We start from the raw sequence: 26159 nt of genomic DNA, 5'->3' as shown, positions 1-26159 counted from the left end.
CCTCCCTAGGGAGGCGTTTGGGTGGCATCCTGACCAAATGCCCGAACCACCTCATCTGGCTCCTCTCCATGTGGAGGAGCAGCGGCTTTACCAAAGACTATAAAAATGGGACCCATTACCTCCCTGCTTGGCACTCAGCATATAGGGTTGGAATTGAGGGTTAAATGACCAAAACGTATTCCCGGGCGCGGCCACCGCTGCTGCTCACTGCTCCCCTCACCTCCCTGGGGGTGGAAGAAGGGGATGGGTCAAATGCAGAGGACAAATTTCACCACACCTAGTGTGTGTCTAAAAATCATTGGTACTTTAACTTTGGAATTTGTTCCATTTGTAACATTTTTGCCATTGGTGAGGTCTGCGGATTATCCATATATAGTCGAGATTTACCCAAAGTACTTTGCGCACATCCGCCATTGTAGTCCGATACTGGAGTCAATCATCTCCTTTCTTATTCGCTATCCACTTTGCTATGCATGTTACGCAGGGTTTAAAAGAGGAAGAAAAAAAATCAAGCCAGGCATTCTAAAACATTATTTTATTATTCGCAACAGGATGAGGCGAGCCCACAAACGTCTGCAGTCAAACCAAGCGGTCATCGGTCACCCGTTGTAAAAGACGGGCAAGTTATTTCCCAGCACCATACTCTCCTTCGCGCCGTGCTTGTCGACGGTCACCAAATAGGCCACGCCTCCGCTGAAGTTGTCCCGGTTCATGGCGAGAGCGAGCGCTGCGAGAGCGAGAGCGTCGGTGAAGGCCGAGCCCCACCAAAGCATGCCATCATCTTTTTGTGAGCGAGGCGCACTTACTGTTGAGCACAAACTTCTGGCAGGCGGCTCTGCTCATGCCCTCTCGGTACTCCGCGTCCAAAAAGCCGTACACGTACGAGCTGCCGGAGCCGCCCACGAAAAAGGGCTGTCGTACCAGGCCGCCACTCAGGGTGGAATACACCTGGGAGGGATCAGAGGAGAGCATCATGATTTGGACGCCGTGTAAAAGCCAGAAGACCCCACGACATTCTGCAAGCATTATATCACGTCCTCGTCCTGGTTTGACCATTTAAAATAACATCCACCAACCAATCAATCAATCAATCAATCAATCAATCAATCAATCAATCAATCAAAGTTTACTTACAAAGCCTTTAATCACATATGTCTCAAACGTTTCACAAATTTGCAGCCATATTTTAAAAAAGGCCGTACAATTTTACGTTTTTATCAAAGCCAAACCTTTTTTCGAAAAGTGTAGTGTCTAAAACATTTGTTTTTTTCATGCAAACCCCGTTTCCATATGAGTTGGGAAATTGTGTTAGATGTAAATATAAACGGAATACAATAATTAGCAAATCATTTTCAACCCATATTCAATTGAATGCACCACATAGACAAGATATTTGATGTTCAAACTCTTAAACTTTATTTATTTTTTTGCAAATAATAATCAACTTAGAATTTCATGACTGAGAACACGTGCCAAAGTAGTTGGGAAAGGGCATGCTCACCACTGTGTTCCATCACCTTTTTTTTTAACAACACTCAATAAACGTTTGGGAACTGAGGAAACTAATTGTTGAAGCTTTGAAAGTGGAATTCTTTCCCATTCTTGTTTTATGTAGAGCTTCAGTCCTTCAACAGTCCGGGGTCTCCGCTGTCGTATTTTACGCTTCATAATGCGCCACACATTTTTGATGGGGAACAGGTCTGGACTGCAGGTGGCACAGGAAAGTACCCGCACTCTTTTTTACCAAAGCCACACTGTTGTAACACATGCTGAATGTGGCTCTGCATTGTCTTGCGGAAATAAGCAGGGGCGTCCATGAAAAAGACGGCGCTTAGATGGCAGCATATGTTGTTCAAAAACCTGTATGTACCTTTCAGCATTAATGGTGCTTTCACTGTTGTATAAGTTACCCATGCCTTTGGCAATAATGCACCCCCATACCATCACACATGCTGGCTTTTGAACTTTGCATCAATAACAGTCTGGATGGTTTGCTTCCCCTTCGGTCCTGATGACACAATGTCGAATATTTCCAAAAACAATTTGAAATGTAGACTCATCAGACCACAAAACACTTTTCCAGTTTGCATCAGTCCATCTTAGATGATCTCGGGCCCAGAGAAGCCAGCGGCAGATCTGGATGTTGTGGATAAATGGCTTTTTTTTTCGGCCCATTCTTTCTCGTGAAAGACTAAGTCTTTTTTGGGAAGCTGATTTTATACCCAATCATGGCACCCACCTGTTCCCAATTAGCCTGCACACCTGTGGGATGTTCCAAATAAGTGTTTGATGAGCATTCCTCAACTTTATCAGTATTTATTGCCACCTTTCCCAACTTCTTCGTCAGGTGTTGCTGGCATCAAATTCTAAAGTTGATGATTATTTGTAACAAAAAAAAATATTTATCAGTTTGAACATCAAATATGTTGTCTTTGTAGCATATTCAACTGAATATGGGTTGAAAATGATTTGCAAATCATTGTATTCCGTTTGTATTTTCATCTAACACAATTCCCCAACTCATATGGAACGGGGTTTGTAGTTATTACCCATGTTGTGTGTTTTGTTTACTTTTTTTGAATGATTCCAAAGCGGCATAGCAGTTTTGAGTTGTCTTCACTGCACTGAACATTTTTCTTTCCCCATTAATAAAACTATCAACCATTTTTTTTTTAGTATTTAAAAAGGAACTTTGGACTTTTTCTGGATTTTGAACACATAAACATTAAACATTGAATTGAACTGAATTGTAGTTAATAATAAAAACAATAATACCTTGTAAATTACTAATAATTCATAATTTCTTAATATCAAATCATAAACTTGAACTGCATTTTGTTGATTGTGTCTTTAATGCACACGCGTCCTAAGCTAAATATACTTTTGGTTTATCGCTTTTAATTGGTTCCATGTCTGGCCGATTTACCGGCAAAGTAGGATTTTTTAAAAATATTTTTATAACTGCGGCCTAAAAACATGTTCGACTTTCTAAATAGCCAACCGTCCATTCATTTCTGTCATGATCTGTGGTCCGGATCATGTTTTGTCTAGCACTGCAAATATCCAAAATAGTTTCTCTCGTTTTGATGAAATAACATTAGAAGAATTGTTACAACGTGTAAATGGAATAAAACAAACAACATGTTTACTTGACCCACTTCCTGGGAAACTTATCAAGGAGCTTTTTGTATTATTAGGTCCATCAGTGCTAAATATTATAAACTTATCACTTTCCTCGGGCACTGTTCCCCTAGCATTCAAAAAAGCGGTTATTCATCCGTTCCTTAAAAGACCTATCCTCGATCCTGACCTCATGGTAAACTACCATGCGGTCAGTTTTCCCTTTATTTCGAAAATCCTCAAAAAAATTGTTGCAGAGCAGCTAAATGAAAACTTAGCGTTTAACAATCTATGTAAAACCTTTCAATCCGGTTTCAGGGCAAATCACTCTACTGAGACAGCCCTCGCAAAAATGACTAATGATCTATTGCTAACGATGGATTCTGATGCGTCATCTATGTTGCTGCTCCTCGATCTTAGCGCTGCTTTCGATACTGTCGATCATAATATTTTATTAGAGCGTATCAAAACACAAATTGGTATGTTAGACTTAGCCCTGTCTTGGTTTAACTCTTATCTTACTGATAGGATGCAGTGCGTCACCCATAACAGTGTGACCTCGGACTATGTTAAGGTAACGTGTGGAGTTCCCCAGGGTTCGGTCCTTGGCCCTGCACTCTTCAGCATCTACATGCTGCCGCTAGGTGACGTCATACGCAAATACGGTGTTAGCTTTCACTGTTATGCTGATGACACCCAACTCTACATGCCCCTAAAGCTGACCAACACGCCGGATTGTAGTCAGCTGGAGGCGTGTCTTAATGAGATTAAACAATGGATGTCCGCCAATTTTTTGCAACTTAACGCCAAAAAAACGGAAATGCTGATTATCGGTCCTGCTAGACACCGACCTCTATTTAATAATACAACTTTAACATTTGACAACCAAATAATTAAACAACGTGACTTGGTAAAAAATCTGGGTATTATCTTTGACCCAACTCTCTCCTTTGAGTCACACCTTAAAAGCGTTACTAAAATGGCCTTCTTTCATCTCCTTAATATCGCAAAAATTCGCTCCATTTTGTCAACTAAAGATGCTGAGATCATTAGCCATGCGTTTGTTACGTCTCGCCTCGATTACTGTAACGTATTATTTTCGGGGTCTCCCCATGTCTAGCATTTAACGATTACAGTTGGTACAAAATGCGGCTGCTAGACTTTTGACAAGAACAAGAAAGTTTGATCACATTACGCCTGTACTGGCTCACCTGCACTGGCTTCCTGTGCACTTAAGATGTGACTTTAAAGTTTGACTACTTACGTATAAAATACTACACGGTCTAGCTCCATCCTATCTTGCCGATTGTATTGTACCATATGTCCTGGCAAGAAATCTGCGTTCAAAAGACTCCGGCTTATTATTGATTCCTAAAGCCCAAAAAAAGTCTGTGGGCTATAGAGCGTTTTCCGTTCGGGCTCCAGTACTCTGGAATGCCCTCCCGGTAACAGTTTGAGATGCTACCTCAGTAGAAGAATTTAAGTCCCACCTTAAAACTCATTCGTATACTCTAGCCTTTAAATAGACCTCCTTTTTAGACCAGTTGATCTGCCACTTCTTTTCTTTTTCTCCTCTGTCTCCCCCCCCTTGTGGAGGGGGTCCGGTCCGATGACCATGGATGAAGTACTGGCTGTCCAAAATCGAGACCCAGGATGGACCGCTCGTCGGGACCCAGGATGGATCGCTCGCCTGTGTATCGGTTGGGGACATCTCTACGCTGCTGATCCGCCTCCGCTTGGGATGGTTTCCTGTGGACGGGACTCTCGCTGCTGTCTTGGATCCGCTTTGAACTGAACTCTCGCGGCTGTGTTGGAGCCACTATGGATTGAACTTTCACAGTATCATGTTAGACCCGCTCGACACCCATTGCTGTCGGTCCCCTAGAAGGGGTGGGGGGGGTTGCCCACATTTGAGGTCCTCTCCAAGGTTTCTCATAGTCATCATTGTCACTGGCATCCCACTCGGTGTGAATTCTCCTTGCCCATTGGGGGTGAGTTTTTCTTGCCCTTATGTGGGTTCTTCCGAGGATGTCGTAGTCGTAATGGTTTGTACAGTCCTTTGAGACATTTGTGATTTAGGGCTATATAAATAAACATTGATTGATTGATTATGTTTTGTTAGTTTTGGACTCCCTTAGTTCCTGTTTTGTGCAGTTTTGGGTGTTTGTTTTGGTTACCATGGGTGCTATTGTGTTTCACCTGCCATTGATTAGTGCGCGGCACAATCACCTGCAGTTGAGCACTAATCAGAGAGCTATTTATTCACGTTGCTCGCCAGAGTCAGTGTGGCTTCATTGTTTGCGGTATGCAACTGTTACGTTTTGATGTTTCTGATTCTTGCTCCTGTGTAACCTAAGTTTTGCCTTAGCTTCCTTTTAGCTTGTTTTTGGTTTGGTTTGGTTACTATTTATGATAAGGAAATTGTTGGATTAATTGTAAATAAGTTGTCTAATTTTTATTCAAATATGATTGTGTTGGCCCTGCGATGAGGTGGCGACTTTTCCAGGGTGTACCCCGCCTTCCGCCCGATTGTAGCTGGGATAGGCACCAGCGCACCCCGCGACCCCAAAAGGAACAAGCGGTAGAAAATGGATGTATGGATGGATGATTGTTTGCTTATGCGTTGTGTTAGACAAACCGTAGAGAAACGAAACTTGGCGGTAGATTGAACTTAGGTTGACCTGCCAACTGCAAAGAGTAGTTTGCAGATGAGAGAGAGCAACACAGGAAGTTACTGTAAAGTTGTGATCAAAATTATTCAATCCCCACACAATTTTGGTGTTCATAGTCTTATCAAATAAAGATGCATTAAATAGACAAATGCAACTTGAGTTACAACATTATATTTTGTAACATACCAAACAGTGTCATTTCTCTTAATATCTCATTGACAAAATTATTCAACCCCTTGAAGATCATAACTCTTAAGAACAGAATTTGAATAAGGTCTTTTATATCAGGTGTTGAAAACACCTTTAGATGTGATTAGAACCATAACGAGCAACAATTAAACTGATTGAAAAAGACTGTGACGCTCAGCTTCTTGTAGATGGTCAATGGTGTATTTGCAATGTGGTGAAGTCCAGGGAGTGGTCAAAGAAGTCAAGAGAGCAGGTAATTTCTCTTCATAAGAAAGGATATGGATATAAGACAATAGCAAAGACATTACACATTCCAAGAGACACAGTTGGGAGCATAATTCGCAAGTTTAAAGCTAAAGGCACAGTGGAAACACTACCTGGGCGTGGTAGAAAGAGGATGCTCTTCGGTGTTTGAAGCGTACAGTGGTGAAAAACCCCCGGGTAACAGCTGAGGAACTACAACAGGACATTGCAGAAGGGGGAAGGCAGGTTTCATCCCAGACAATAAGGCGCACTACGAGATGAAGGCCTCCATGCCAGAACTCCCAGGCGCACCCCACTTCTGACTACCAGGCACAAGAAAAATAGACTCCAGTATGCCAAAGATCATCTGGACACACCCCAAAGGTTTTGGGAAACTGTTCAATGGAGTGATGAGACAAAACTGGAACTCTTTGGGCCAATGAATCAACGTTATTTCTGGAGGGAAAAAAATGAAACTTATAAAGAGAAGAACACCTTTCCTACTGTTAAGCATGGCGGGGGGTCAATCATGCTCTGGGGCTGTTCCTCTGCCTCAGGTACCGGGAATCTCCAGCGCGTTCAAGGCATTATGAATTATATTTCCTACCAGGATATATTAGCTGCAAATGTCATGAAGTCAGTGACGAAGCTGAGGCTTAGGAGACGTTAGACCTTCCAACAGGACAACGATCCCAAGCATACGTCCAAATCAACATCAGAGTGGTTGCAGAAGAAGGGCTGGAAGACTCTGGAGTGGCCTTCACAGTCGCCAGACCTAAATCCTATAGAAAACCTGTGGTGGGACTTGAAGAAGGCAGTTGCAGCACGCAAGCCCAAGAATATGAATGAACTGGAGGCCTTTGCCCAAGAGGAATGGGCTAAAATACCTGTAGATGGTTGCAAGAAGCTTGTGTCCGCTTATGTATCACCTTTGAAGGATGTCATTACTGCCAAAGGCTGTTCTACTAAGTACTAAAGATGCATGTAACTAGGGGGTTGAATCATTTTGTCAATGAGATATTAAGAAAAATGTCCTTTTTTGCTATTTTGTAAAATAAAGTGTTACAATATGAGTTGCATTTGTCTATTTGACACTTCTTTATTTGATATGACTATAAGTGAAGTGAATTATATTTATATAGCACTTTTCTCAGGTGACTCAAAGCGCTTTACATAGTGACACCCAATATCTAAGTTACATTTAAACCAGTGTGGGTGGCACTGGGAGCAGGTGGGTAAAGTGTCTTGCCCAAGGACACAACGGCAGTGACTAGGGTGACAAAAGCGGGAATCGAACCTGCAACCCTCAAGTTGCTAGCACGGCCACTCTACCAACCGAGCTATGCCAAAATACGGAATAAATGTCCAACTTGCTAAAACACCAAAATTGTGTGGGGGTTGAATAAATTTGATCACAACTGTATCTTTTTATATTTGCATGTGTTATGTTCTTAACACAGGTGTTATGTTTCCAACACAGCTGTAAACCCCCCTCCTCCCTTAGTACAGCTGTGTGTGTTTACGTGTTTGGTGTTTGGTGTGTGTGTGTGTGTGTGTGTGTGTGTGTGTAATGCTGGGTCTCCCGAATGAATTAAAAGGCGAGGGGAGTGGAAGAAAGGTTTCAGAGTGAGTTGGAGCCTCTAACTGACAACACTTTCTCCAGGTCACTCTCCTCGTACAAGAAAAGCAATCACTGGTTTGTGTTCGATTCTCTGTTTCTGTGTCTATATCATGTGTGTCAAACTCTGGCCCGCCGTGTAATTTAATTTGGCCCTTGAGGCAATATCAATTTAGCATTAGAGCTGGCCCGCCGGTGTTACAGCGTCGGTGCCGGTGTTACAGCGTCGGTGCCGCTGTAACACCGCATTCACCACTAATACTCATATTTACCAACCCTGCTAATTTTCCCGGTAGACTCCCGAAGTTCAGTGCCCCTCCCGAACATCTCCCGGGGCAACCATTCTCCCGAGTTTCTACCGATTTCCACCTGGACAACTATATTGGGGGTGTGCAGTTAAGGCACTGCCTTTAGCGTTCTCTACAACCTGTCGTCACGTCCGCTTTTCCTCCATACTAACAGTGTGTCACATAATATTTGTGGCTTTTACACACACACGCACAAGTGAATGCAAGGCATACTTGGTCAACAGCCATACAGGTCACACTGAGGGTGGCCGTATAAACAACTTTAGCACTGTTACAAATATGCGCCACACTGTGAACCCACACCAAACAAGAATGACAAACACATTTCGGGTGAACATCCGCACCGTAACACAACAGAACAAATACCCAGAACCCCTTGCAACATTAACTCTTCCGGGAAACTTCCAGCAAACTGACCAATAATTTACGTTTTATTCATGCATTTTCTCTTGCTACTTCAAGGCTTGAATGTTTGGTTCATTCATTATTGTTATTTTATTTCCAAATTTATTATTAGCCTCTGGAAAAAAATTGATATTTACCTCAGAAGATTGCAAATAGAAAAAAAGGCATTACATTTTTATTTGAATTTTATTTGATATGCCATTGATTTTTTTTTTTAAATATTATTATTATTATTTGAAACTGGATTTTGCATGTCACTAAAGTTATATAAGCCTTGCTTGTTCAATATGTAATGCAAAACTTGTTTGGGTCCCTATTAAAAGGTTAATTTGTTCAACCTCGGCCCGCGGCTTTGTTCCGTTTAAAATTTTGGCCCACTCTGTATTTGAGTTTGACACCCCTGGTCTATATAATGTCTTAAGGTATTCGACCCTGACTTTAACTCATCTCCTACCTCACGCTATCGTCCGGATCTGTCCGTTCTGCAATCCGAGAGAACAAACTTTGCAACAAGCTGCACCCCGGATCGTGACAATTTCCAACTGCTTATCCCTTTCAGGTTCGCTGAGGAGCGGGAGCCTATACCAGCTGCACTCGGGCGGAGGGTATATATGTTTTCTATTATTTAATAAAAAAAACTGTAAACATGAAAGAACACCCACATAGTATCTCCTACAAGTTAAAGTTAAAGTGCCAATGATTTGTCACACAAACACACAAAGTGTGGTGAAATGTGTCCCCTGCATTTGACCCATCCCCTTGTCCACCCCCAGGGAGGTGAGAGGAGCAGTCAGCAGCAACGGTGGCCGCGCCCGTGAATCATTTTTGGTGATTTAACCCCCAACTCCAAGCCTTGATGCTGAGTGCCAAGCAGGGAGGTAATGGGTCCCATTTTTATAGTCTTTGGTATGACTCGGCCGGGGTTTGAACTCGCAACCTACCGATCTCAGGACACTCTAACCCAGGGGTCGGGAACCTTTTTGGCTGAGAGAGCCATGAAAGCCAAATATTTCAAAATGTATTTCCGTGAGAGCCATATCATATTTTTTAACACTGAATACAACTAAATGCGTCCATTTTTAAGTAAGACCAACATTTTTTGAGTATAATAAGTTCCTTATTCTTTTTAATAACATTGTTATTCTGAAGCTAACCAATAATAAATCAAATGTCATGTCTGTTGATCATATTTTTGTTTGGCTATGTGCTGTTTGTCTTTTGGACTCTTTAAGTTCCTGTTTTTTTCCACTCCCTTGTCTGGTTTCCTTGGTTACTCATTTTGTCCACCTGTCTCTGGTGGACAAAATGCCCGCTCACCTACTTCCCGAGCACTAATCAGAGGCAGTGTTTAAGCTTGTCTTTGCCAGTCAGTCACCCTGACGTCAATGTGATCTTTTCTTGCTCTGTGCTGACTTGTTTCATGCCTTGCCATAGTTTCGTGCTTCATGCCATGCCATGTAAGTTTTGTTTGACTTATGTTCATAGTCTGTTTATGCGTTAGCTTTCTTCTTTAGCCCAAGTTATGCCTCCGCTGTGAGCGATTTTTGTTTGTATCTTTTTTTTGTTTAAATTAAGTCATGTTTTTACCTAAATGCCATGTCCCAAGTAGTCCGTCTGCCTTCCTGGGAGAACGACCCCGCAGAAAGCTGTGACCCCCCCCCCCCACCCCACCCCATTATGACATAAAATACTTCTTACCATTAATGCGACTTCTTGAACAGGTGCGGTAGGAAACGGATGGATGGATGAATGTTTTATATTTTGAACGTTATTTTTAGCACTGTGAATTCCAGCTAAGATTTATCTGAGAGCCAGATGCAGTCATCAAAAGAGCCACATCTGGCTCTAGAGCCATAGGTTCCCTACCCCTGCTCTAACCACTGAGTAGGTGGAAAGCTGCAAACTTTAAAGCATGATGTTGCAGAGAGCCACAAAAAGCCCAGCTGAAAAGCATTAATTAGAAGTAGCATATAGTACGCCTATCATTTCACTAACCGGTTCAGCAGGATAAACAACAACCATAGCATCTGTTTTGTGTACAACATGTGCAGGCGCGATGGACATGTTAGACAGCTTATACACCTCAACAATTTGTACAACTTTACCTTCTCATTGTGACAGATATGGACATTGATTTGTTAAATACGTCCCTTTGAACCACAATGACTAACATACATTTCCCGTAGATGGTATTTGTTGTTTTCTTTGGGTTTCAAAAAGTTTGATGTGCTGCCATACACAGCAACAACACATACATTGTTTTCCTTTTTTTGTGCATTATAAATCATAAATAAACATCAGCAAAAACATCTGCTAAAATAGCAGTCAATTCCGCCCTCTAAATAACTGTCCCCAAAAAATGCCGATATTACCCCATTTACATTTCGCGATCGGAATTTTAAACCCATATGGCAAGAAAGACACAAAAAGACGCTTGTTTGCACCCACCTTTTTTTTTTTTAACCATTCCCGAGGATTATGATGAATTCTTCATCTAAACGGAAAGTTATGAACATCTAATCAGTCGTCATCCCAGTGAGAGAAGACACTGTACAGTAAGTGATTGTTTTATTATGTTTCCTGTCTCTTGAAGTCTGCCGTGAGTACTAGTCGGCGTTGTTAAAGGAAAAAGCAAAAATTGTGATTAGAGATAAACGCTTTAAAATATAATATCAGAATTTATCGGTATTGGTTTCAAAAAGTTAAATTTATGACTTTTAAAACGCCGCTTTGTACATGGACGTAGGGAGAAATACAGAGCGCCAATAAACTTTAAAGGCACTGCCTTCATATTGTTTTTCCATTACCAATATAATGTTGGAAAAAACAATGTAAATTTAAAACACAAAAATTCTGGCAACTAAGCAGCCAGGATTTTCCATTAAACCCCCCAAAAAAAACTGTGGAACTGTTTTTCCATTTACTGTAAAATATTGTAAAAAAAAACAACAACAACACAATTTTAGAGTAAAATTTTGTAAATGTAAAATTTTTTCTGTAAAATCGACAGTCTACTTGAAACAGTTTATACAATTAATAATGAAATTCAGAGGCAAATTCAGACATTATTCACTGTTACAAGTAGAGATGTCCGATATCGGACTGCCGATATTATCGGCCGATAAATGCTTTAAAATATAATATCGGAAATTATCGGTATCAGTTTCTAAATTATCGGTATTGGTTTCAAAAAGTAAAATTTCTGACTTTTTAAAGCGCTGCTGTGTACACGGACTTAGGGAGAAATATAGAACGCCAATAAACTTTAAAGGCACTGCCTCTGCATGACGGCCCAATCACATAATATCTACGGCTTTTCACACACACAAGTGAATGCAAGGCATACTTGGTCAACAGCCATACAGGTCACACTGAGGGTGGCCGTATAAACAACTTTAACACTGTTACAAATATGCGCCACACTGTGAACCCACACCAAACAAGAATGACAAACACATTTCGGGAGAACATCCACACCGTAACACAACATAAACACAACAGAACAAATATCCAGAACCCTTTGCAGCTTTAACTCTTCCGGGATGCTACAATATACACCTCCGTTACCCCCACCTCAACCTCCTCATGCTCTCTCATGGAGAGCATGTCCCAAATTCCAAGCTGCTGTTTTGAGGCATGTTAAAAAAAAATAATGCACATTATGGCTTCAATAATGAATCTGGCAGTGCCATGTTGGCTTTTCTTTTTTCCATTACTTGAGTTGATTTATTTTGGAAATCCTTGTTACATTGTTTAATGCATCCAGCGGGGCATCACAACAAAATTAGGCATAATAATGTGTTAATTCCACGACTGTACCGTATTTTTCAGACTATAAGTCACAGTTTTTTTTCATAGTTTGGCCGGGAGTGCGACTTATACTCAGGAGCGACTTATGTGTGAAATTATTAACACATTACCGTAAAACATCAAATAATATTATTTAGCTCATTCACGGAAGAGACTAGACGAATAAGATTTCATGGGATTTAGCAATTAGGAGTGACAGATTGTTTGGTAAACTTATAGCATGTTCTATATCAGTGGTTCTCAACCTTTTTTCAGTGGCGTACCCCCTGTGAACATTTTTTTTAATTCATGTACCCCCTAATCAGAGCAAAGCCTTTTGGTTGAAAAAAAGGGATAAAGACGTAAAATACAGCACTATGTCATCAGTTTCTGATTTTTTTAAATTGTATAACAGTGCAAAATATTGCTCATTTGTAGTGGTCTTTCTTGAAATATTTGGAAAAAAAGATATGAAATAACTAAAAACTTGTTGAAAAATAAACAAGTGATTCAATTATAAATAAAGATTTCTACACATAGAAGTAATCATCAACTTAAAGTGCCCTCTTTGGGGATTGTAATAGAAATCCATCTGGATTCATGAGCTTAATTCTAAACATTTCTTCACAAAAAAGAAAGAAATCTTTAACATCAATATTTATGGAACATGTCCACAAAAAATCTAGCTGTCAACACAGAATATTGCATTGTTGTATTTCTTTTCACAGTTTATGAACTTACATTCATATGTTGTTGAAGTATTATTAAATAAATATATTTATAAAGGATTTTTGAATTGTTGCTATTTTTAGAATATTTTTTTAATAAATCTCACGTACCCCTTGGCATACCTTCAAGTACCCCCAGGGGCACGCGTACCCCTATTTGAGAACCACTGTTCTATATGTTATAGTTATTTGAATGACTCTTACCATAATATGTTACGTCAACATACCAGGCACCTTCTCAGTGGGTTATTTATGCCTCATATAACGTACACTTATTCAGCCTGTTGTTCACTATTCTTTATTTATTTTAAACTGCCTTTCAAATGTCTATTCTTGGTGTTGGGTTTTATCAAATACATTTCCCCCAAAAACGAGACTTATACTCCAGTGCGACTTATATATGTTTTTTTCCTTCTTTATTATGCATTTTTGGCAAGTGCGACTTATACTCCGGATCAACTTATACTCCGAAAAATACGGTATATACATCGGTATCGGTTGATATCAGAATCTGTAATTAAGAGTTGAACAATATCGGATATCGGCAAAAAAGCCACTATCGGACATCTCTCGTTTTTATCGTTTGCCATCACATGCTTCATTTGTTGAATTCTGACCTGCCCTCCGTCTCTTCGGTCCCAGCCTGCCACGAGGAGATGTGCCGACAGCTCATCCCTGTAGAGATACGAGTAGTTCTTCACCATGGTGGCGGCGGCGCCGACCCGGGGGTCCTCCCCTATCTCTGCACTGCCCAGAATTAAGGTACACAGATATCTCTAATTATATTCTCATGTGTGGTGCAACTTGGTGATATTTATCATTCATTTGATGTCGGCCGCCCCAAAATGTCGAAGACCGCCACAAACACATTTTTGATCTACCTGTGAAGGCGTATCTGGTGCCGTAGCAGCTCAGCAATGGCCTGTGCGTCCGCCGCCGAGCCCGACAAAGCACAGTAGATCTTTTGGTGGAGAGGGTACAACTTGTTCATCACCGGGTTCACCACTGCGTCCCTTGGGAGGGTAAGAGCAATATTTCCTATTTTTAGTAAACCCTACTCCAGTAGCTCTCAAACTTTACCACCATCATGACCAACATTAAAATACAGTAGCGTAGTAGCCCTAAGTGTTCGTTAAAAACAAGGCAGGGGTTTTATTTAACAAGTGTATTTTTTTCATTTTTGGCCACACAGTTTGAACAGGAACACAGTATTTGAATATAGCAAAAATAAAACACTGTACTTTAATTAAGTGATTCTTTGGCCTACCTTTTGATGGTACCACAGTTTGAGAATCCCTGCCCTACTGGAAACACACTTTTGTGCGTGTGTGTGTGTAGGTGTGTGTTTGCAGCTTTAATGCTAATGACTTTTGTGTGTCCACCAATGACGTGCGGTGAGGTTTATAGCTGGTGAGGCACTGACGTAATCAGAATCAGAAATATACAGTATGCGCTCTGCGCAGATTGTTTGCCATTTGATTGGCAGCAGTTTACGGGTTATGTTTCATTTCTACATTCTTTACACCAGTGGTCACCAAACTTTTTGAAACCAAGAGCTACTTCTTGGATACGGATTAATGCGAAGGGCTACCAGTTTGACACACACTTAAATAACTTGCCAGAAATAGCCAATTTTCTCAATTTACCTTTATTAAATAAATCTATATATTTATTTAAAAAAAGGGTATTTCTGTCTGTCATCCCGTCGTACATTTTTTTTCCTTTTACGGAAGGTTTTTTGTAGAGAATAAATGATTAAAAAAAACACACTTAATTGAACAGTTTAAAAGAGGAGAAAACACTTAAAAAATGAAAATTTAATTTTGAAACAGTTTTTTTTAAATTTCGACTCTTTAAAATTCAACCGAAAAAAATGAAGAGAAAAACTAGCGAATTCAAATCTTTTTGAAAAAAAAATAAATAATAATAATTAATGGATCATTAGTAATTTTAATATATTAAGATTAATTTTAGAATTTTGATGACATGTTTTAAATAGGTCAAAATCCAATCTGCACTTTGTTAGAATATATAACAAATTGGACCAAGCTATATTTCTAACAAAGACAATCATTATTTCTTCAAAATTTTCCAGAACAAAAATTTTAAAAGACATTCAAAAGACTTTGAAATAAGATTTAAATTGGATTCTACAGATTTTCTATTTGCCAGAATAATTTTTTTGAATTTTAATCATAATAAGTTTGAAGAAATATTTCACAAATATTCTTCGTCGAAAAAACAGAAGCTAAAATGAAGAATTAAATTAAAACGTATTTATTATTCTTTACAATGATAATAAAAAATACTTGAACATTGATTTAAATTGTCAGGAAAGAAGAGGAAGGAATTTAAAAAAGTAAAAAGGTATATGTGTTTAAAAATCGTAGAATCATTTTTAAGGTTGTATTTTTTCTTTCAAATTGTCTTTCTTAAAGTTATAAGAAGCAAAGTAAAAAAATGAATGAATTTATTTAAACAAGAAGTCCAAGTCTTTAATTTATTTTCTTGGATTTTCAATTTCTATTTGAGTTTTGTCTCTCTTAGAACAAAAAATGTTGAGCAAAGCGAGACCAGCTTGCTAGTAAATAAATACAATTAAAAAAAATAGAGGCAGCTCACTGGTAAGTGCTGCTATTTGAGCTATTTTTAGAACAGGCCAGAGGGCGACTCATCTGGTCCTTACGGGCTACCTGGTGCCCGCGGGCACCGCGTTGGTGACCCCTACTTTACACATACGAACTGTGGCACACAAAATGTGCATTTCATTAAAAACGAAACAAAAATAACGTAATCGCCGGCTAACCTTTACTTATAAATGAAGTCCATGCCGGTCCTTCTGGATAAAAATATCCGTCACTTTCTGGTAAAAGTCCTCCTTCACTTCCTTCAGTTTTAAAAGTCTTGTAAGAGGTCAACATAGTTGCCACGATTAGCAGAGCTCATACTCTCACCATTTCCACAAAATGCCAGCTGCTGTTTGGCGAGGAAGCAGGTCGCATTGATGACATCTTTTAAAATCTCTCAGTTCTCTTTTACCTTAGCATTGTGGACGCTGATGTTGAGTCGCCGCTGTTCATCCAAAGCCAAGTCTATCCTCATCCCAAACGTTTTGAGCGCAATTTAGCTTTGAATATGAGCAGCCGACCACTCATGTTTGGTGAGGCTTCTTTGCCAATTCTTTAGGTCACAAAATCCCATTTGAGTCCACACAGTTCCACGGGTTGAAAAAGGAAGGCAAGGAAAGCAGAAAAGGCGGGTTCTTGCAGAACATCCACAAAGCCAGTCTTTTCACGTATACCACTCCGTTTGGAAAGAGCGAATAACTTTCCGTCCTGCTGATTGAAACAAACCATTCAGCTCCGGTGTTGGTCTTCCTTCAGTAATTGTCTCCTGCTCCGCTTGAAAGTCCACTTTGGAAAACTGAGTGCGGAAATGTAGTCATCCATGTTGAAAGTCGGAGTGCAAGAGACGGAAAAAATAAGTCGCTGCGGCACTTACCCGCTGAGGCCACTGTATGTCTGGGATCATGAGCGCCCCTATCGTGAGGCACGAGAACTGTTTGCCTCACCTTAGACTTTTTTCTCTGCCGTTTTGAACGCTCAGCAGCACACCAGACAAGAACGCGCTCTGACGGCACGGCAGGCCGAGAAGTTTACGAGGGATTGCAAAAATTCAATGATTTTGAAGAAAAAATAATCCAAATTGGTAAAGCTAAATTAAAATAAAACATTTTAAATTACAATTATTTTATCATTACATATTCTATTTATTTGTATGATCACACTGCCTCCCCTGACCGCACCCTGTCTCGATCAGAGCGTGTGTGTCTCCAAGAAGCGCTGTTTTTTCATTTTTTTTCTTACACAACATAGCTCTTGTCCATATATATATATCCTGTATAAAAATTAAAAACTCGGTAGCGAGACAGGAAGACACAAATGTTAGCAAAGGTGAGAATTAACGCGCTACATTTACGCCGTCACATTTTTGGATAGACGATGAGGTGGCGACTTGTCCAGGGTGTACCCCGCCTACCACCCAGCTGAGATAGGCTCCACACTGCAAAAAGTCAGTGTTCAAAAACAAGAAAAAATGTTTTAAAAATTGTGTGGCCGGGGGGTGTATATTGTAGTGTCCTGGAAGAGTTAGTGCTGCTAGAGATTCTGGGTATTTGTCCTGGTTGTGTTTATGTTGCGTTACGGTGTGGATGTTCTCCCAAAATGTGTGTCATTCTTGTTTGGTGTGGGTTCACAGTGTGGCGCATATTTTTAACAGTGTTAAAGTTGTTTATACGGCCACCCTCAGTGTGACCTGTATGGCTGTTGACCAAGTATACGTTGCATTCACTTGTGTGTGTAAAATGCCGCAGATATTACGTGACTGGGCCAGCACGTAAAGGCAGTGCCTTTAAGGTTTAATGGTGCTCTGTACTTCTCCCTACGTCCGTGTACACAGCGATATTTTAAAAAGTCATGAATTTTACTTTTTCAAACAGATACTGATAATTTATAAACCGATCCCAATAATTTCCGATGTTTCATTTTAAAGCATCGGGCTGCCAATATTATCGGACATCTACATTTTACAAAATTTTACTGTAAAATTGTGTTGTTGTTGTTTTTTTAAACAACATTTTACGGTAAGTGGAAAAACAGTACCAATGTTTTTTTTTGGGGGGGGGGACAAAAATGTTTGTGGAAAACGGAATGATATGAAACGGACAATAAAGAAAAATGTAATGGAGAGGTGTATATTGTAGCGTCCCGGAAGAGTTAGTGCTGCAGTGAAGCATATTTGTTCTGTTGCGTTTATGTTGTGTTACGGTGCGGATGTTCTCCCAAAATGTGTTTGTCATTCTTGTTTGGTGTGGGTTCACAGTGTGGCGCATATTTGCAACAGTGGTAAAGTTGTTTATACGGCCACCCTAATGTGTGACCTGTCTGGCTGTTGACCAAGTATGCCCTGCATTCACTTGTGTGTGCTTCAAAAGCTGTAGATGTACTGTGACTGGGCCGGCACGCTGTTTGTGTGGAGGAAAAGACAGGCTGTCCTCACTCAGGTCCGCATGTTAAGGGGTGAAGATTACAGGTGAGAAAGGACGCCAAAGGCAGTGCCTATAATGCACGCCCCCAATATTATTTTCTGGATGGAAATCGGGAGAAATTCAGGAGAATGGTTGCCCCGGGATATTTCCGGGAGGGGCACTGAAATTCGGGAGTCTCCCGGGAAAATCGGGAGGTTTGGCAAGTATGGTGGCGACTTTTCCAGGGTGTACCCCCGCCTTCCGCCCGAATGCAGCTGAGATAGGCTCCAGGCTCCTCCTGCAACCCCAAAAGAGACAAGCGGTAGAAAATGGATGGATGGATGGTATAACTCACCCTGCAGACACACGTGAGTCCGAGCCCAGCACGACGCCGCCATCAAACTCAGCGGCAATGATTGTTGTCTGGAAAATATAAAATACAATTAGCAATTACGTGCGTGTTCGTGCGTGCGTGCGTGTGTGTGTGTGTGTGTGTGTGTGTGTGTGTGTGTGTGTGTGTGTGTGTGTGTGTGTGTGTGTGTGTGTGTGTGTGTGTGTGTGTGTGTGTGTGTGTGTGTGTGGTGTTGTTGCATCATTTTAAGATGACAAAAGTGTCACGTTCGAAGCACATTGTGATGCGCGGGGATGTCCCCTCCAGATGCGGTGGACCAAGGACAAGCAGGAATTGCAGGTAGGAGCTGGTTTTAATACAAAAAAAAAAAATAACACTGGTACAAAAAGACAAAAGAAAGGCGTGCCGAACGCACGGGGAGCTAGGCTAACACTTAGCACTGAGTAGAAGTCCAAACGGCACGTGTTGAGCTCCCGAAAGCTAAGGCGGGACTTAGCAAGTCAAAAAGGACCAGAGAATCAAAAAACGTTGAGTATTGCATAAAGCAAGTGATGAACCCAGACCGAACAAAGGCGGCAGCTTAAAATACAGAAGCAATAATCATAAACAGGTGTGCGTCCAACCGCCAGTGCAGGAGGAACAAATGAGGTAACCATGGAGACAGACTAAACAAGGAAGTGCACAAACTAAGAATCGGAAGAGTCCAAAACAAACCAAGAAAACACACAAAAGGACTCAACAACCAAATAATGTAGGATCCGAGCGGCTGATCCTAACACAAAAGCAGTCAATTGACAACACTAAATTGGCCCTAGTGTGTGAGTGTGAATGTTGTCTGTCTATCTGTGTTGGCCCTGTGATGAGGTGGCGACTTGTCCAGGGTGTAAACCGCCTTCCGCTAGAATGCAGCTGAGATCGGCTCCAGCACCCCAAATAGGAATAAACGGTAGCGGAAAAAAATATTAAAAAATGTATATATATATATATATATATATATATATATATATATATATATATATATATATATATATATATCCCAAAATGGGATGAACGGTAGAAAAACAATAAATAAATACAAATATTTTATATATATATATATATATATATATATATATGTATATGTATATATATATATACATATATATATATATATATATATATGTACATATATATATATACATATATATACGTATACATATATATATACACGTATATATACATACATATATATATACATATATATAAATATACATATATACATATATATGTATATATATTTATATATATATGTATATATATATATATTTATATATATATATATATATTTATATATACGTATATATATATATATATATTTATATATATATATATATATATATATATATATATACGTATATATATATATATATATGTATACATATATATATATATATATATATACATACATATATATATATATATATACATATATATATATATATATATATATATAGCTTTGTTGACAAAGCAAATCAGTGTTATATTAAATACTATGTTGCATTAATAGGGAATTTGGCAATTATTTGGACTTGGGGGCCAAATTTAAAAGAAAAATGTGTCTGGGGGCCAGTGTATCTGTTTTTAGGAACATCAATACAAAACCTCACAATAATGTCTGATTGAATGCTAAAGACCGCCTTAAAAAACAGAATGGAATTAAAATTGTTTTTACTGAATGAGACACATAAAGAATGTGGAATTTACAATATTCACTATGAACGGTAAAACACTAAATATTGACAACATATGACATATTTTACAATCAAGAAAAAACGCAACAATAACGCAACAAACACAGCCAGATAGAACGCAAAGTTAAAAAAACAAACAAAAAAAAAAACACCTACAACCGGATATAAGTGATACATCACTAAGCTATAGAACTTTATTGTGAAAATCTCCTTCCGCGTCTGTCCCTGACACCCACATTTCAGGCTGGCCACTCTGGAAACTGTGAAAACGCTCCCCACCCACACTGTTTGGTGCCTCATTTGAGCTGCTTACTTAATTAATTAGATTACTATAGAAACTAATTAGATGACCATAGTAACTGGTATATCATGCAAAAGTGCAGATTCCAAGCATTGAAAGACTTGTGGTCATTAGAAAACATGAGTGCACATCATAATGGCAGCTACACTTTCCATCTTAAACATCTAAAATAAAATATTTGGGAATGTCCGGCGGGCCAGATTAAAAAGCTTTAAAGGGCCGCATGTGGCCCCGGGGCCTTAGTTTTCCCAGGTGTGAGCTAGAACAGGGTTTTTCAACCTTTTTTGAGCCGAGGCACATTTTTGCGTTGAAAAAATGCAGAGGCACACCACCAGCAGAAATCATTAAAAAACAAAACTCAGTTGACAGTAAAAAATTGTTGTCACAATTGTTGGATATGACTTTAAAGCAGAACCAACAATGTATCACTATAGCTCTTGTCCTAAAGTAGGTGTACTGTCACCACCTGTCACATCACACCCTGACGTATTTGGACTTTTTTGCTGTTTTCCTGTTGTCTTGCGCTCCTATTTTGCTGGCTTTTTCTCTTTTTTTGGTATTTTCCTGTAGCAGTTTCATGTCTTCCTTTGACCGATATTTCCCGCATCTACTTTGTTTTAGCAATCAAGAATATTTATGTTGTTTGTATCCTTCTTTGTGGGGACATTATTGATAGTCATGTCATGTTCGGATATACATTGTGGAGGCCATCTTTGCTCCGCAGTAAGTCTTTGCTGTCGTCCAGCATTCAGTTTTTTTTACTTTGTAGCCAGTTCTTTTTTTGTTTCGTTCTGCATAGCCTTCCCTAAGCTCCAATGCCTTTTCTTAGGGGCACTCGCCTTTTGTATATTTTTTGGTTTAAGCATTAGACACCTTTTTACCTGCACGCTGCCTCCCGCTGTTTCCCACATCTACAAAGCAATTCGCTACCTGCTGCAACCTACTGATATGGAAGAGTATTACAAGGTTACTCTGCCGAGCTCTAGACCAGTGGTTCTCAACCTTTTTCCTGTGAACATTTTTTTAATTCAAGTTCCCCCTAATCAGAGCAAAGCATTTTTGGTTGAAAAAAAGAGATAAAGAAGTAAAATACAGCACTATGTCTTCAGTTTCTGATTTATTAAATTGTATAACAGTGCAAAACATTGCTCATTTTGTAGTGGTCTTTCTTGAACTATTTGGAAAAAAGATATAAAAAAAACTAAAAACGTGTTGAAAAATAAACAAGTGATATAATTATAAATAAAGATTTGAAGATTTCTACACATAGAAGTAATCATCAACTTAAAGTGCCCTCTTTGGGGATTGTAATAGAGATCCACCTGGATTCATGAACTGCATTCTAAAGGTTTTCTTCACAAAAATGAACTCTTTAACATCAATATTTATGGAACATGTCCACAAAAAAAATCTAGATGTCAACACTAAATATTGTATTGTTGTATTTTTTTTCACAGTTTATGAACTTACATTCATATTTTGTCGAAGTATCATTCAATAAATATATTTATAAAGGATTTTTGAATTGTTGCTATTTTTAGATTTTTTTTTTTTTTTTAAATATCACGTACTCTTTGGCATACCTTCAAGTACCCCCGGGGTACGTGTACCCCCATTTGAGAACCACCACACTGACACTCAACAACAACACATCATTTGCAGACTAGAATTACTGGTTTGTAAAAAAACATTTTTAACCTACATCAGTGAAATTAGATAATCTCCCACAGCACACCTGACTGTATCTTACGGCACACTAGTGTGTCGCGGTACAGTGGTTCAAAAACACTGAGCTAGAAGATGTGGTTTGTTGTTCTTTTCCCCCAATCGACACATAGGTGTATATTCAGAGGTGGGTAGTAACGCGCTACATTTACTCCGTTACATTGACTTGAGTAACTTTTGGGATGAATTGTACTTCTACGAGTAGTTTTTATGCAACATACTTTTACTTTTACTTGAGTATATTTATAGAGAAGAAACGCTACTTTTACTCCGCTCCATTTATCTTCATTCAGCTCGTTACTCGCTACTTATTTTTTATCGATCTGTTAATGTTTGTTTTGGTTTATGACAGAGCTTCAAAGTAGGATCTACGCATGTCTGCGTTTCACCAATCACATGCAGTCACTGGTGACGTTTGACCAATCAAACAGAGCCAGGCGGTCACATGACCCGACTTAAACAAGTTGAAAAACGTATTGGGGTGTTACCATTTAGTGGTCAATTGTACGGAATATGTACTGTACTGTGCAATCTAATAATAAAAGTTTCAATCAATCAATCAATCAAAAGTGTAAAGGAAAAAAGACACTTTTTATTTCAACCGTACTTCCCGTCAAAAGCCTAAAGACTGATCACACAGTTCCTGTCTTCACAATAAAAGTGCCGCTCCATTGCGCCTGCGCCAACAAAATAAGAGTCTCCCAAAGCCAGCGCAAACAGGCTAGCAAGATACGGAGTTTGCCGCCAATGTATATTTCTTGTAAAGTGTATAAAAACAAATATGGAAGCTGGACAAATAAGATGCCAAAAACCAACGACTTTCATGTGGTATTAGAGAAAGAAGAGGAACTTTTTTCTCCTCCATTTGAAAACTTGGACGTTATCAGCAATACTGTCTGATTCCAATCAATGCAAGTCATCAGAATCAGGTAATACGCCAACTTATATTCTTGTCTTCATGAAAGATAGGAATCTATATATTAAACATGCATGTATGTTCATTAAAACACCTTCAACATGTCAACAAAAAAGGCAAAATAAATAAATATAAATTATATATACTGTATATATAAATGTATGTATGCATATATATATATATATATATATATATATATATATATATATATATATATATATATATATATACAGAGGTGGGTAGAGTAGCCAGAAATTGTACTCAAGTAAGAGTACTGTTACTTTAGAGATTTATTACTCAAGTAAAAGTAAGGAGTAGTCACCCAAATATTTACTTGAGTAAAAGTAAAAAGTATGTTGTGAAAAAAATACTCAAGTACTGAGTAACCTCATTACGGCAACAAATAATGCACAAAAACATAAAAATAGCAGTGAGCAAATTCAGAGCCAGGAATATCTCTTAAGCAACTAGAACAATAATATATGTTAAATAATAGTACATTAAAATAAAAATAAAATTAAGGCACATTGAGCCACAATAACTTAACAGCACCATAAGCTCAGTAGGCATTGATTGATTGATTGATTGATTGATTGATTGATTGATTGATTGAAACTTTTATTAGTAGATTGCACAGTACAGTACATATTCCGTACAATTGACAACTAAATGGTAACACCCCAATAAGTTTTTCAACGTTAATCATTTATTTTATAAATGACCAAGTTGAGGTGATCTACCTCATATATACATGTACATACACACACATATCATATATATATATACATACATATACATATGCATATATACATTTATATATACAGTATATATAATTTATATTTATTTATTTTGCCGTTTTTGTTGACATTTTAAAGGTGTTTTACTGAATATACATGCATGTTTAACATATAGATTCCTATCTTTCATGAAGACAAGAATATAAGTTGGTGTATTACCTGATTCTGATGACTTGCATTGATTGGAATCAGACAGTATTGCTGATAACGTCCAAGTTTTCAAATGGAGGAGAAAAAAAGTTCCTCTTCTTTCTCTAATACCACATGAAAGTTGTTGGTTTTGGGCATCTTATTTGTCCAGCTTCCATATTTGTTTTTATACACTTTACAAGAAATACATTGGCGGCAAACTCCGTATCTTGCTAGCTTGTTTGCGCTGGCTTTGGGAGACTCTTATTTTGTTAGCGCAGCCGCGATGGAGCGGCACTTTTATTGTGAAGACAGGAACTGTGTGATCAGTCTTTAGGCTTTTGACGGGAAGTACGGTTGAAATAAAAAGTGTCTTTTTTCTTTTACACGTTAGATTGATTGATTGAAACTTTTATTATTAGATTGCACAGTACAGTACATATTCCGTACAATTGACCACTAAATAGTAACACCCCAATACGTTTTTCAACTTGTTTAAGTCGGGTCATGTGACCGCTTGGCTCTGTTTGATTGGTCCAACGTCACCAATGACTGCATGTGATTGGTGAAACGCAGACATGCGTAGATCCTACTTTGAAGCTCTGTCATTAACCAAAACAAACATTAACAGATCGATAAAAAAAAGTAGCGAGTAGCGAGCTGAATGAAGATAAATGGAACGGAGTAAAAGTAGCGTTTCTTCTATATAAATATACTCAAGTAAAAGTAAAAGTATGTTGCATAAAAACTACTCTTAGAAGTACAATTTATCCCAAAAGTTACTCAAGTCAATGTAACGGAGTAAATGTAGCGCGTTACTACCCACCTCTGTATATATATATATATATATATATATATATATATATATATATGTATATATATATATATATATATATATATATATATATATATATGATATGTGTGTGTATGTACATGTATATATGAGGTAGATCACCTCGACTTGGTCATTTATAAAATAATTGATTAACGTTGAAAAACTTATTGGGGTGTTACCATTTAGTTGTCAATTGTACGGAATATGTACTGTACTGTACAATCTACTAATACAAGTTTCAATCAATCAATCAATCAATCAATCAATGCCTACTGAGCCTATGGTGCTGTTAAGTTATTGTGGCTCAATGTGCCTTAATTTTTTTTATTTTAATGTACTATTATTTAACATATATTATTTTTTTAGTTTCTTAAGAGATATTCCTGGCTCTGAATTTGCTCATTGCTATTTTTATGTTTTTGTGCATTATTTGTTGCCGTAATGAGGTTACTCGGTACTTGAGTAGTTTTTTCACAACATACTTTTTACTTTTACTCAAGTAAATATTTGGGTGACTACTCCTTACTTTTACTTGAGTAATAAATCTCTAAAGTAACAGTACTCTTACTTGAGTACAATTTCTGGCTACTCTACCCACCTCTGTGTATATTATCCATCCATTTTTTTTTACCGCATGTCCCTTTTTGGGTCCCAGGGGGTCGCTGGAGCCTATCTCAGCTACAATCGGGCGGAAGGCGGGTTACACCCTGGACAAGTCGCCACCTCATCACATGGCCAACACATATAGACAGACAACATTCAAACACTAGGGCCAATTTTAGTGTTGCCATGCAATGAAAGTGAAATAGGAAAGGAATATTATTTACAAAGGACATGAAAACGCACCTTTGCTGGAGGGAATTAGCACGTCGGGCCCGAGCGACGCAGCACGTTTTATGCAATAATGCTAATTTGTCTAATTTTACGCGCATTTGAGTGTTTTTGTGTTGTTGTTGTTGTTTACTTACTCCGGTTTTCACCTCCTCTGAGTTTTGCTCCAACATGGCGAAAGACGAGCAGCCTGCGGTCTCAAACCTTCTTCGGCCCGGGCGAGAGAGACGGGCAGGTATTGTCGATTCAAATCAAAAGTGAAAGTAAAGCGCCACGGACGCAGATACGGCGGTTTTTTGTTTTTATTATTATTATTATGTATCGCCGTTTTAAATGTCAAACATCGGACTGTCATGCACAGTTTAAAGTCAGTGAGTTGATCGAAGCGTCCTGCCTCATATTTCAAGACGAAAACGAAAGCTGAGTTTGCGGTTAAAATCAGTCC

At 38.7% G+C, this 26159-nt stretch overlaps 1 protein-coding gene across 1 annotated transcript; it reads right to left on the bottom strand.

Annotated features, from left to right (window-relative positions):
• Positions 1-520: 520 nt before the first annotated feature.
• Positions 521-26159, bottom strand: psmb9a (proteasome 20S subunit beta 9a). The gene is made up of 6 exons (XM_061897293.1): positions 25852-26159; positions 18454-18521; positions 13954-14085; positions 13690-13819; positions 807-948; positions 521-727 (listed from the first exon to the last, which is right to left on the bottom strand). Exons 1-6 carry the CDS (start codon positions 25885-25887, stop codon positions 600-602), a joined length of 636 nt encoding a protein of 211 aa, XP_061753277.1. The 5' UTR covers positions 25888-26159; the 3' UTR covers positions 521-599.

The sequence above is a fragment of the Nerophis ophidion genome, linkage group LG04 (genome assembly GCF_033978795.1).
Source record: "Nerophis ophidion isolate RoL-2023_Sa linkage group LG04, RoL_Noph_v1.0, whole genome shotgun sequence".
NCBI lineage: Eukaryota > Metazoa > Chordata > Actinopteri > Syngnathiformes > Syngnathidae > Nerophis > Nerophis ophidion.
This window is presented reverse-complemented; position numbering and strand designations above follow the sequence as displayed.